Source organism: Sminthopsis crassicaudata, chromosome 2 (assembly GCF_048593235.1).
Source record: "Sminthopsis crassicaudata isolate SCR6 chromosome 2, ASM4859323v1, whole genome shotgun sequence".
In the NCBI taxonomy this organism is placed as follows: Eukaryota; Metazoa; Chordata; class Mammalia; order Dasyuromorphia; family Dasyuridae; genus Sminthopsis; species Sminthopsis crassicaudata.
Window position 1 is genome coordinate 660,489,560 of NC_133618.1, and position 12,782 is coordinate 660,502,341.

The 12,782-nt window shown below is 52.8% G+C and overlaps 1 protein-coding gene across 5 annotated transcripts; it reads left to right on the plus strand.

Annotated features, from left to right (window-relative positions):
* Positions 1 to 105: 105 nt before the first annotated feature.
* ULK3 (unc-51 like kinase 3) lies at positions 106 to 11,994 on the plus strand. Of its 5 annotated transcripts, none has more exons than XM_074296956.1 (16): positions 107 to 286; positions 1,595 to 1,735; positions 2,297 to 2,417; positions 2,744 to 2,848; positions 5,102 to 5,245; positions 7,092 to 7,174; positions 7,428 to 7,583; positions 7,665 to 7,770; positions 8,162 to 8,202; positions 8,461 to 8,563; positions 9,273 to 9,337; positions 9,439 to 9,517; positions 9,600 to 9,640; positions 9,843 to 9,890; positions 10,077 to 10,143; positions 10,307 to 11,994. In XM_074296956.1, exons 1-16 carry the CDS (start codon positions 185 to 187, stop codon positions 10,321 to 10,323), a joined length of 1,419 nt encoding a protein of 472 aa, XP_074153057.1. In that variant the 5' UTR covers positions 107 to 184; the 3' UTR covers positions 10,324 to 11,994. The 5 variants fall into 5 exon arrangements, 4 of the variants coding, with proteins under 4 accessions (XP_074153059.1, XP_074153057.1, XP_074153058.1 ...); XM_074296957.1 differs by having other exon boundaries at positions 7,518 to 7,583; XR_012487192.1 differs by lacking the exon at positions 8,461 to 8,563 and having other exon boundaries at positions 106 to 286.
* The last annotated feature ends 788 nt before the right edge of the window (positions 11,995 to 12,782 follow it).

A 12,782-nucleotide genomic window follows, 5' to 3' on the forward strand; every position in this document is an offset into this window, starting at 1 on the left:
TTTCCTCGTGTAGACGGATGGTCCCGAGTTCCTCGCGCCCCAAGAACGGCCGCCCTGCACTGCTCACGGCCGGCGCTGGGGGCAGCGCGGAGCCGGGCCCGCAACCAGGAAGCGGCGGTCGGGCCTGCGCTGCCGAGCGCCGCGCACGGCGGGGGCCGGGGCCAGGGCCGGGGCCGCGACCACCATGGCGGGGCCCGGCTGGGCGCCCCCGCGCCTCGACGGCTTCATCCTCACGGAGCGGCTGGGCAGCGGGACTTACGCCACGGTGTACAAGGCCTACGGCAAGGTGAGGGGCGGCGCGCAGGAGGAGCTCCGGGAGAAGGGGAGAGTTTCTCAGGGGCTTCCCGGAGCCGGCCTGGGCTACGCCGCGCTCCCGCCCCAGAGCAGGCCGGGAAATCCGGGCCCAGAGCGGCCCAGTCCGAGATACGAGATCAGATTCAGGGCCCCGGAGCCGCGCCGGAGAGGCAAGAGCGGGGGCGGGGAGGGTGGAGGAGGGGCTCCCGGCCCGCCCCACGTGCCCCGGACCCTACGGCCCCGGGCCTCCAACCCTCCCCCGCCTGGTCTGGCCGCCCTCCGAGCTCCAGGTGGGGTGATGGGGAAATGCTTGGGCGGCTTTACTCCTCCCCCCCAATGTCTTTTCAGTTCCCTTCCCCGAGCCCCGGGAACCGGGGGTGCCGAGGCAGAGAAAAACAAGCCCAGCAGATCCCCCCGCCCTCCGGGAGCTTCCATCCCCCGGGGCCATCCAGCGTTCCCCCCCACCCCCGGACGAAGTAGACTAATGGAGCCCCGGGAAAGCTTTCCCTAGAAAGGGGCACGTGAGCCGGGCCAGAAGGGACGATCCCTCCTCTCCCAAAACAACTGTAATTCTGCCCAGTCCCTCCTCCCCAGACCCAGAGTAAAGGCTTCCCCTGGGCGCTGCCACCGGGAGCCGTCCGTAGTTGACGGCGGGCTCCTCCCCCTTAGGGTATTTCCGGGAGAGGCGGGGGCGGGGACCGGACCCCTGGGGCCACCCCTCGGATACTGCGGCCCTTGGGGCTACGAGCCGTCCCTTCCCACCCTCTGTATCCGACCTTGGGTTTCCCATATGCAACATCCACTGTCTCCGGTCTCCTTAATCCCGGCTGTGATTGGAATTCCCTCCCTCCTCTCTCAGTCTCCTAGAGAACCAGCCTCCGGACACTAGAACAAATCACTTAGGAGGCTTGTTTCAGTCATCTGTAAAATGGGCATAAATAACAGCCCTGAGCTCTAGTATCTCAGATATTTGTAAACGCTTCGCAGCGTTTCTGGCGCTTAATAAACGTCATATAAATGATATTATTCTTATTTCCGGCTTCTTTCAAGGCTCAGTTCAAATAGCACCTCCTAAAAGCATTTCCTGATTCTCCCATATGTAAAATGAAATCTTATTTTTTTATAAAGTTTTTATTTCTTTACTACGTGTTTATATAAGTAGAACATAATTTTTTTTTTCCTGAGGCATTTGGGGTTACGTGACTTGCCCAGGGTCACGCTGCTTGGGTGCGTCTCTGTCCCAGGGGCCGCCCCCCTAATCCGGCCAGGTTTACGTTTATCACCCTGTCCGTCTCTCCAGAAGGACACCCGGGAAGTGGTGGCCGTCAAGTGTGTGAGCAAGAAGAGTCTGAACAAGGCGTCGGTGGAGAATCTGCTGACTGAAATTGAGATCCTCAAAGCGATCCGACACCCGCACATCGTGGAGCTGAAGGACTTCCAGGTCTGGGCACGGAGGCGGAGGAGGAAGTGGGCACGGCCGGGAGGCGAAGGTGGCCCCGCCTGGGACGCGGGCACTGAACCGGCCTTTGTACTAGGCTTATTCTGATAAGGGCTGGAAAATGAGATAATAATAGTAAAGTGCTTACCCAGCTCAGAGGAGAGGGGAGCTCTGCTACTAAAAGTAACATTGTTATTGCGTCCCCACAACAGCCCCGTGAGGAGTTACTGTTATTATCTCCATGTTTTAGCTAAGGAAACTGAAACAGATGAAATAAATTGCTTGGGGTGTAACGCTGGATTTGAACTAGGATCTTTTGGCCAGGCCAGGCCCTGAGCTATCTCACTGCCTCTGGTTGAGGGTAAAGCCCTGATCTAGGTAGGAAGACCTGGATTCAAGTGTCACCTCAAGTCCTATGGCTATTAATCCCTGAGTTTTGTGGAGAATAAGGAGAATGACTGTGCCCACCCCCTAGGGTTGCTGGGAGGGCCATGGGAGATAATACATGACTTTACAGGGGCAAGATGACTGACGCTGTTGCCCTCCTCCTTGTGCCCTCCCCAGTGGGACAATGACAACATCTACCTCATCATGGAATTCTGCGCCGGGGGTGATCTGTCCCGCTTCATCCGCACCCGTCGCATCCTGCCTGAGAAGGTGGCTCGCATCTTCCTGCAGCAACTGGGTAAAGGCTTTGGGGAGGAGGAAGGAGGGGATCACAGACAGGGATGGCTAGGACCCGGGACCCCTAGAATGGTCCTCCCAGGTTGGCAGGAGGCAGCAAAGAACCTGGAGCTAGAACAGGGGCTTTCGATGGGGCGGGGGGCACAGAGGGAGCAGTTGAGAAAGGCCTCGAGGGACCAGAGGGTGTCCGGCTGGTGTTCTGGCCCCCAGTCTCTAGATCCGCTGTAGGCTTCCCTCCAAGACTATGGGCAACGGGGAGCTCGTGAAGGGGAAGGGGCACAGGGATTCAGTCCCTTGCCCCCCCCCCCCCCACTTTCCGCAATTCAGCCAGTGCTCTTCAGTTTCTGAATGGGCGTAACATTTCTCACCTGGATCTGAAGCCACAGAACATCCTGCTGAGCTCCCTGGAGAAGCCTCACCTCAAACTGGCAGGTGAGCTTGGGGATGGACAGGGAGGGGCAGCCCCTTCCTTTTCCTCCTCTTCTATCCCCTCTCCTCCTTCTTTTCCTCCCTTCCTTCCCTTCCCTCCCTCTAGTAAGATGATTATCGGCCTGAACTTCACCTGTGGGATGGAGAGTATCAAGGAGGCTGCCACATCAAGGAGGCAGTGACTGGGATTAGGAGGCCAAGCTGTGGCCAGGATTAGGGGTTAGACTGTGGCTGGTGTTAAGGGTCAGTCTGTGGCTGGGGTTAGGAGTCAAACTGTGATCAGGGTTAGAGGTTAGTCTATGTGGAGGATTATGAGTCATTCTGTGTCCAGGATAAGTCCCAGGCCAGGATTAGAGTTCCATTTCCAGGATTAGGGGTCATTCTCAGGCATGGAAGTGATAATTTTTTTCCATGCTCAGTTCCCTGGCCCATGGGGGAGTCCTGATGTCGGGAGACTCTGGCCAGACGGTGTGGGGTGTATATACAGAAGAAAAGGTCTGGAAGAGGAAACCCTGGTTTGAATCCTCATTCGGCCCCTTCCTCCCTGTGAGGATCTTAGAGGAGCTGCTCTCCCTCAGCGGATCCAGTGCCCTCCACAAAGGAAGGGGCAGGTCTGAAGGCCTCTGTTCCCTCTTTCAGTTCTCAGTCTGTGGTCCTACCAATTATTCTTTTCAACCTTGACCTGGCGGAGAACCTTCTGCCAGCTTCAGGTTCTGGGTTCCATCCTGAGGCTGGGACTGTGTTCAGGCCCATCCTGCCCAAAGGGACTGAGTCCTCATGGTCAGCGATGTGGAAGAAATGAAAAAATGTCACAATCTCCCTCCCTGGGAACTGATCCCTAACCCTGGCCACAGACTGACCTCTAACCTTCAGGCTGACCCCTAACTGACCACAGATTGGCTTTTTTTTAAACTTTATTTAAAATTTAATTTTATTTTGTTACATTTTAAATTCCAAACTGGCTTCCTCTCTCCCCACCCTGCCCCAGAGAAGGCCACCATTTGACACATGGAGATATCTATATAAATTTATATTCCTATGTAGATATATATCTGTATCTATACATACCTACACACACACACATACTATACATACTTCTGTTTATCTATTCTTTTTCTAGAGGTAGATCGCATCTTCCTTCGAAGATCCTTTGTAATTTACTTGAGTTGACTTGAATATTTATAATACTCAGAATAAGTTAGTCGTTCACCGTTATTCTCTGAGTAGTTTCGCTGTTTCTATGTATGATATCCTCTTATTTCTGCTCATTTCACTCTTCGTTATTTCATGCAGGTCTTTCCATATGTTTCCAAGACCACCCTGCTCAGCATGTTTTATGGCACATTAGAATTCTGTCACAACCACCACTTGTTCAGTCATTCCCCACTTGATGAACATTCCTGCAGTTTCTAGTTCTTTGCCACCACAAGGAGAGCTGTTATAAATATTTTACAGTACTTGGGTTCTTTTCCCTGTCCCCTGATCACCTTGGGAAACAGAACCAATCATGGTATTGCTGAGTCAAAGGGTATGCAATGCTAGAATTCCTTGAGTAGAGTTCCAAATCATTCTCCCAAATGCTTGGATCAGGACAATTCCATCAACAGTGTCTTAGTGTCCCAGTTTTTCCACATCCCCTCTAATATTTATCATTTCCTCCCCTTCTGTCACTTTAGCCAATCTGATAGGTGTGAAATGATAGCAAAAGCTGTTTTAATTTACATTTTTATAATCAATAATAATGTATTTTTTCATGTGACTAAATATAGCTTTGATTGCTTCATTCATTCTACCTGTTCATATCCTTTGACCCAGATTGGCCCTAATCTAAACCATAGACTGACCCTTAACTCTTGAGAGTCTCCCAGTTTGTTGTAAAGACAGTACCTGGGAAGAACAAGGAGAGGAAGCGAAACTGGATAGAACGAGGTCCTGGGTGGGAAGGGAGAGATCTGTAAGGGCTGCAGTTGTCAGGGGAGCTTTCCTGGAGGAGGTGATGTTTGAGCTGGGCCTGGAAAGAGACAGGATTGGGGTAGGACCATTAGGGTGGGAGCAGTATGGGCAGATCTCTAAAGCAGTAGATCAGTGGAGGGCTACAGGACGTGATATTGGAGTGGATGGATAAGCCCAGATAATGGAGAGCCTGTATTATCAACCTCACAAATGCTGTTGGCTTGGGGGGGGGGCTGTGCATCCCCACCAGTCATCCCCAAGACTTGGCCCTTACTCTGACCCGGGCTCTCCCCTCCTCCCCAGACTTTGGCTTTGCACAGCACATGTCCCCATGGGATGAGAAGCACGTTCTCCGAGGGTCCCCCCTTTACATGGCCCCCGAGATGGTGTGTCGGCGGCAGTACGATGCCCGGGTGGATCTCTGGTCTGTTGGCGTCATCTTGTATGGTAAGAGGGCCTTCTCCCAGTGGGGCCAGGGGGCTCCAGCAGAGCCTTCTGGAGTCACACTCCCCTTCTCCCATTCCCTTCCCCATTGCCCCATGTGGCCAGGGAGAGGAGAAAGAAGCAGTTGGGTCATAGAAGAAAAAGGAATGAATGATGGAGCTGGGCAGGGGGCACAGTGTGGGTTGTTGGGGGAAGGGCACCCTGAGCTGGTGCTTAGGAGGTGTAGATTCTAGTTTTGGGTCAGACTTGCTTGTTGGGTGACTTGAGGAAAGACCCTTTGTTCAGTTTCTAATTTAGAAAATGTGCTGGGCACCTGTCAGATTGGCTAAGATGGAAGGAAAAGATAATGCGGAATGTTGGAGGGGATGTGGGAAAACAGGAACACTGATGCATTGTTGTTGGAGTTGTGAATACATCCAGCCATTCTGGAGAGCAATCTAGAATTATGCTCAAAAAGTTATCAAACTGTGCATACCCTTGGATTTTCTACTGGGTTTATATCCCAAGGAAATACTAAAGAAGGGAAAGGGACCCACATGTGAAAAAATGTTTGTGATAGCCCCCTTTGTAGTGTCCAGAAACTGGGAACTGAGAGGATGCCCCTCAATTGGAGAATGGCTGAATAAATTATGGTATATGAATGTTATGGATTATTGTTGTTCTGTAAGAAATGACCAACAGTGATGATTTCAGAGAGGCCTGGAGACCTACATGAACCTGATGCTGAGTGAAAATGAACAGAACCAGGAGATCATTGTACACGGCAATAGCAAGACTATATGATGATCAGTTCTGATAGTCGTGGCTCTTCTCAACCATGAGATGACTCAGGCCAATTCCAGTAGATGTGATGGAGAGAGCCATCTGTATCCAGAGAGAGGACTGTGGGAACTTCCTATCATCTTTGGTCCCAGAAAGGAAGGGAGGGCCCAGGAACTTGGAGCTGGGGCTTCTTTTTTTTTTAACCCTTCCTTTTTTTTGCACTCAATACTACTGTTTTTTTCCCAATTACATGTAAAGGTAGTTTTCTTTTTTAGTACTATTTTATTTTTCTAATTACATGTAAAGATTGTTTTGTTTTTTCAGTAGTATTTTATTTTTCCAATCATATGTAAAGATAGTTTTCAACATTCACTTTTAGAAAGCTTTGTGTTCCCAATTTTTCTCCTCTTATTTCCCCAAGAAAGAAGCAATCCAATATAGACTATACATGTGCAATCATGTGAAGCATATTTCTACATTAGTCATGTTATAAAAGAAGAATCAGAAAAAAGGGAAAAACCAGAAGAAAGAAAGAAAAAAATAAAAAAGTAAAAATAGTCTGCTTCGCTCTGCATTCAGACTCCAGAGTTCTTTCTCTGGATGTGGATGGCATTTTCCATCACAAGTCAGTTAGAATTGTCTTGGGTTGAGGGCAGCTAGGTGGCGCAGTGGATAGAGCACCAGCCCTGAATTCAGGAGGACCCGAGTTCAAATCTGATCTCAGACACTTAACACTTCCTAGCTGTGTGACCCTGGGCAAGTCACTTAACCCCAGCCTCAGAAAAAAAAAAAAAAAAAAGAATTGTCTTTGGTCATTGCTGAATCTCTGATCATTGCAAGTGTTGCTGTTAACTGTGTACAATGTTCTCCTGGTTCTAGAGCTGGGACATCTAAGTTGGGTTGACCAGATCCTCAGTTTTCCCCCTCTGTGAGATGGGTCTGTCACTTTTTTACCTATATAGTGTCTCCTAGTAATAAGTGGAGAAGGGACTTAGCAAACCTTCCCCAACTTTCCCCTTTGGGACCCCTCCCTAACTGCTCCCCAACTTCCCTCTCTCTCCCCCTCATGCCCCCTTCGGTGAACCAGAGGCTCTTTTTGGCCAGCCACCTTTTGCCTCCAAGTCATTCACAGAGCTGGAGGAGAAAATCCGAAGCAACCGAGTCATTGAGGTAGGTCCAGGGCCCAAGCAGCGGGGTGCTATGGGGTCCTGAGGGAACGGGAGCCAGAGTCCTGGACTTTCTCAGCCATACAGCAGGTGGTCCGTGGGCTGTGAGATCTCAGACCCGAGGTCTTGCAGACCTGGCCCTTCTAAGGGCTGCAAGGGCAGACACGGAGACCACATCCCCACCTAGGGGGTCCCTTCCCCGATGCCCCAATCCTGTGCCTCCCTTGCCCCTTGCTTACTGAGATCCATCTCCCCAGCTTCCCACTCGACCCCAGCTCTCCCGAAACTGTCGGGACCTCCTACAGCGGCTCCTGGAGCGAGACCCTGACAAGCGCATTTCTTTCAAGGACTTCTTTGGTCACCCCTTTGTGGACCTTGAGCATATGCCGAGTGGGCGGAGCCTAGAGCAGGCGGTGAGTTGGGGGAGGCGAGGGAACCTCAGGGTCCCAGGGGCCCCTGGTCCAGCCTCCCCTGACCTTTTCCCCCGCCCCCAGACTGCCCTGGTTGTGGAGGCCGTGAAGAAGGACCAAGAAGGGAATTTCTCGGCTGCCCTGTCTCTCTACTGCAAAGCTCTCGACTACTTTGTTCCAGCCTTACACTGTGAGTGGGCCCTGGGGCCCAGCCCCAAGCCGTCCTCCAGGAGGTGCAGAAGCAGGGTCCCTCCCAAAAAGTCTGTGGGCACTAACACTGAAGCAGAAGGGATTAGGGTAGATGGAAGGAAGAACTTTCTGCCATAGAGCTAGCAAGAGTTTGGGGCTGTCCCGGGTTTCCTGCTGCAGGGAGTGGCTATCATGGAGGCCCATCCAAAGCCAAGAAGAACCAGAGGTTCCTATAGCTTATTCAGGGTGGGCAGGGGGAGGCTGAGGAGCCGGCTTGCCCTGCCCGTGTTGCTCAAGGGCCACTCAAGGGCCTGCTCAAGGGTCTCTGGGGCCTCCTTGGGGGACTTAGAACCCCCCCCCCCGTGACTTCCTCACCCTCATTCCTCTCTCAGATGAAGTGGACGCCAGACGCAAGGAGGCGATCAAGGCGAAGGTCAGTGAGAGCCTGGGGACAGTGAATGCCAGCCTCAGATCCTCCCTGCCCCATGGAGCCCTTAGAGAGTGGGAATCTCTGCCTTGGCTTCCTGCTCTGTAACTGGGGCTTAGCCATGTGAGGCAGGCCCTTCCCATGCTGGGACGCCTTCCTCCTCCTGAGCGGGGCTGGGGCTTCTTGGCCCTGGGCGTGGGGAGAAGGCAGGCTGCCCACCCCCATCCCTGTACTGGCCCCATCTGATCCCTCACCTTCTTGTAGGTTGGACAGTACGTGTCAAGGGCCGAGGAGCTCAAAGCCCTGGTCAACTCCTCCAACCGGGCCCTTCTCCAGCAGGGCACGTGTGCCCGAGACCTCCTCAAAGGTACCCCCTGCCTTCACGGCCTCCTAAGCCCTTCCTCACCAGGGCCCTGTGGCTGACTGGGGCAGCGGCTGCCTGGTGTCTGGCTCGCTGGCCCCGTGGGATCCTCATGCCTTTCCTTCTCCCACCATCTGTTACCACGCTCCCTCTCCAAATAGCCCTGGTTTATTACTTGGGACCCAGGAATCCCTCAGTAGAATGTAACCTCCTTGAGGAAAGGGACACCATGGCCGAGCGCCAGCCTCCCACAAAGTGGGCCCTGGAGCCCCCGTTTGGAGAGGGGGACTGGCCTGCCCCTGTCTCTCATGGATGTCAGACCCGAGACCAGCTCAGGCCTCTGCCTCCTTGTGGCTTGCTCAATCTTCATGGCTTGAATTCCCTTGGCTTCCTGGGGGGTACAGTCAGCTTCCTGACTGAGGAGCGCCAGGAACCCAAAGCCTAGACATGCTTAAGGATTTATTAAGGGAGTGCAGACAAAGTCAAAGCACTTGGAGGCCGTGTCACACAGGGGGCAGTGTTTAAGGGCCTCCCTCCCTCCACTGACTGCTTTAGTGAGCCAGGTTTAGGACCAGGTGCTCTGTGAGAGTCAACTTGGTGCCCCGCTGTGATTGGGGCCAAGGGAGCTTGGCTTCCTTGGTGGTGGGTGGGCACATGATCTGGCGGCCACTCTGTTCTCCCTCCAACCCCCTAAACACTGAACCTGCTGTTACAGAAATGGCCAGAGACAAACCCCGCCTTATCGCTGCCCTGGAGGTGGCTTCAATGGCTATGGCCAAGGTGAGTGCCCACGGGGACGGAGGCTGGTAGGCAGGGATGCTTCTCTGGGCCCTCTCCCCCGCCCACTGTGACCTCCCTAGGGATCCTAACGTCTCTTCTAGGAGGAGGAGGGCCAGGATGATGGAGATGCCCTGGACCTGTACCAGCAGAGCCTGGGAGAACTCTTACTGCTCTTGGCAGGTGAGTGAGACAGCAGCACAGGCATTGGGCAGCCCTCCTCCACCCCTGGACTGCATCTCACAAAGCCCCCTTCTCTTTGCAGCTGAGCCCACAGGGAGGAGGCGGGAGCTGCTGCATGCTGAGGTAGGTCTGGGAGCTGGTAGTCCGTTCTCCCCAACACCTCTGCTCCCCACAGGGCTCAGACAAAGGCACTGGGAGCCATAGGTGGCAGATTGTGTGGTGCCGACAGAAACCTCTGCAGGAGGTCAGAGATGGGGCCCGGCACATAGGGGCTGGGGGGGTGAGACCCTGGATAACGGAGAGTGGTGGTCTCTCTTCCTGCCAGATCCAGACCCTAATGGGGCGAGCAGAGTACCTGAAAGAGCAGATCAAGGTATGGGGGGTTTCTCTCTGTTTGGGGGACATTTCTCCACTGACTGTCTCCACACGGTCTCTCACTATCTCTTTGCCCCTTCTCTGAGTCTTCCTCTCCAGCTCCCTCACCGTTCAATCCCTCTCCCACCCCATTATCCGGGTCTGCCTCTGTGGCCACCATCTCTCCTTTCTCTCACTGCCCCAGATGAAGGAGACTCGATGGGAAGCTGAGTCCATGGACAAAGATGGGCTGTCTGAGTCTGTGCGGAGCTGTGAGTACTGGAAGCTTGTCTCCCCAGAGGCTTGGTGAAGGAAGTGGCTTGGGACCCAGAAGTTCCCCATCTCTGCCGTCCGGGGTGGGGATCTTGGGGGCAACCTCGGAGTGACTCCTCCCCAAGCCTGCTTGCTCACTCCTGCTCCTTCTCTCTCACACAGCCTGCACCCTGCAGTGACCGTGGGCCTGAGAGGCAGCCCTCCCCCTCGTGTCTGTGGACCCTCTGGAGTTCCGTTGCCAGAAGCAAGCCTGGAGAAGGGTGGCAAGGGCAGAGGGGCTAGCAAACCATCCTGGGGATGAGGGTCTTGTGGGGGAGGGACTCTAGGAGTCTGCTTCCTAATCTTGAGAGGGGAATTGAGGACTCCATTTCTAACCAACAAGGTCCTGCCTGCTAGAGTTTCTGATCTCATCCTCGTGTCCCCCACATTATAAACCCTTAGGGTCAGGCCCTGGCCCGGCCAGGAGGGGATTTCCTGGAAGAAGAGTCCCTCCTGTGTCCAGGAGCCCTGACCTTATCCTCTCCCACTGCCCCTGGTGACACGGGGTGCTTCCTTTGCTGGTGGGCTGAGTTCCCTGACAGTTATTTCTAAGCATGGCTAAGGGGTTTCTCTATTACTTCCCCCATTTCTTTTCCCCTTTTATCCCACACTCACTAGAAGGGCAGAAATGCCCAACTGTGATTGTCCCCTCAACATTTCTCCTTTGACCGTTAGGTTTTAGGGGCTTGGTTGGGGCCTAGTGGGCTTGACCAACTGACTTCACTTGTTGACCCGGGAATTCTCAGAGGTTAAAGGGCGGACCTGGTTTTTGGGGTGGTGATGGCGTGTCCTGCACAGGATGTGGGCCCCCCAAAGAGCGCTTGGTTGGGGGCTACTCTCCCAAGCTCTGAGCCTTGGATCCTCCCCCCAGGATTGGTGCTCACGGCCAGAGTCAGCGTGCACTGAGACCCCCGCTCAGGGTCCCCTTGAAATCAGAGCCTCCTTCCCAAACGACTCCTTGTGTTAGCTGCGTCTGAGACAATCCTGGCTTAACAAAATAACAATCCTTTAACTTGAAACTCCCCCATCCTCCCCTGGAGAAGTCAGTGCAGCTGCTTGTCTGTGGTGGTGGTGGTGAAGAAAGCGGCCAGGAGGTGGCAGGCTGATTTATAGAAACTGGATCCCATCCCCCAGGAAGCAGGAGATTGGGGGGAGAAGAGGCTGGAATACATCACTTCCCCATCCAAATCCATCGCTTGGATAAAGGAAGTAGGCTTGGGGGTGCTTGGGGCTGCAGTGATTGAAGCTGGCTTTTGGTGGGGTTGGTTTCAGATGGAGGTAAGCTAGCTCAAGCACAGGAATCAAGAAACCCACCCTTGATTGGCTGCAGGATCTCCAGTAAGACCCTTTGGACTTCAGTTTGCTCATCTGTAAAATGGGAGTGATACTCGGTCTATGCTACCCTTCTCCCCTGCCAGGACCGTTAAAAGGACTGATTAGAATGAAAACATCCAGAAAATATAAAATGCTTTGCTAGTGGGAGGCAGCATCACATTTCCTTTGAGTTGGTTTAAAAATAAAACAGAACCAATCCCCAGAGAGAGTTCTGTAATAATAATATTTATATGGTGTTGGAAGGTTTCCAAAGGGCTTTATATATATTACTGTGTTTGATCCTCACAACAATCCAGTGAGGTAGGTGCTATTTTTACTCCCATTTTGTAGATAAGGAAACTGAGTCCTGAGAGGTAATAGCTTAATCTGGGGGTCACATAGCTAGTTAAGTATCTATGGCAGAATTGCCTTCCCATCTACAGTCTGGTTTAAGAGAATATACTTTGTTTTCTCAATTAAATTATTTTCTAAAGTCATCAGTACTCTTGTCATCCTACGGGGATTTACTTCTTGGCGCAAAGGATGGGTAGGGGACTCATTTGCCTTCTTGGGGAGAGGGAAGGGCCTGGGTGACTTCAGGCTAAAGGGAGGGGAGTCATCTGGTGTTTGGGGTGGCAGCAGTGGATAGGAGAGACACTGGAGCTGTATTTTCCATAGTATCTCAGTAGTTTCCATATCAGGTCAGCTAATGCTGTCTGGTCCCTCTTAAGGAAAACAGGTCATGAATATTCAGTTTTCAGCTGTTTCCGCTTAAAAGAAGGGATCCATCAATACAGATGGATTTATTTTTTATTTTATTTATTTTGCTGAGGCAATTGGTGTTAAGTGACTTGCCCAGGGTCACACACCCAGGAAATGTTAAGAGTGAGCCCAGATTTGAACTCAGGTCCTCTTGGACTTCAGGGTTGGTGCTCTATCCACTATACCACCCAGCTGCCCCAAGACAAGATACACTCAATCCTTGCCACTTCCCTGTCTGAAATTCATTCCAGTACATAGCCTGGCACCCCTGGCACATGGTGGTGATGCTTGTGGCTCCCTGTGCCAGCTTCAGGCCCGGGGGGGGGGGGGAACCATGTCCAAGAGTGGGATTCTCCCTCAATTTGTGGGGGCCTGTATGTAACAGGTGGCCAGGTTGATCACAATTAAGAGTCCACACCTTCCTTAGGCCATCCCAGATCTCAAGCCCAGCCCTAAATCCTCAGGAAGAATCACAGGGCTCCAGAGACCAAGGCCCAGTAAGCACAACCTAGAGAGCATAGAA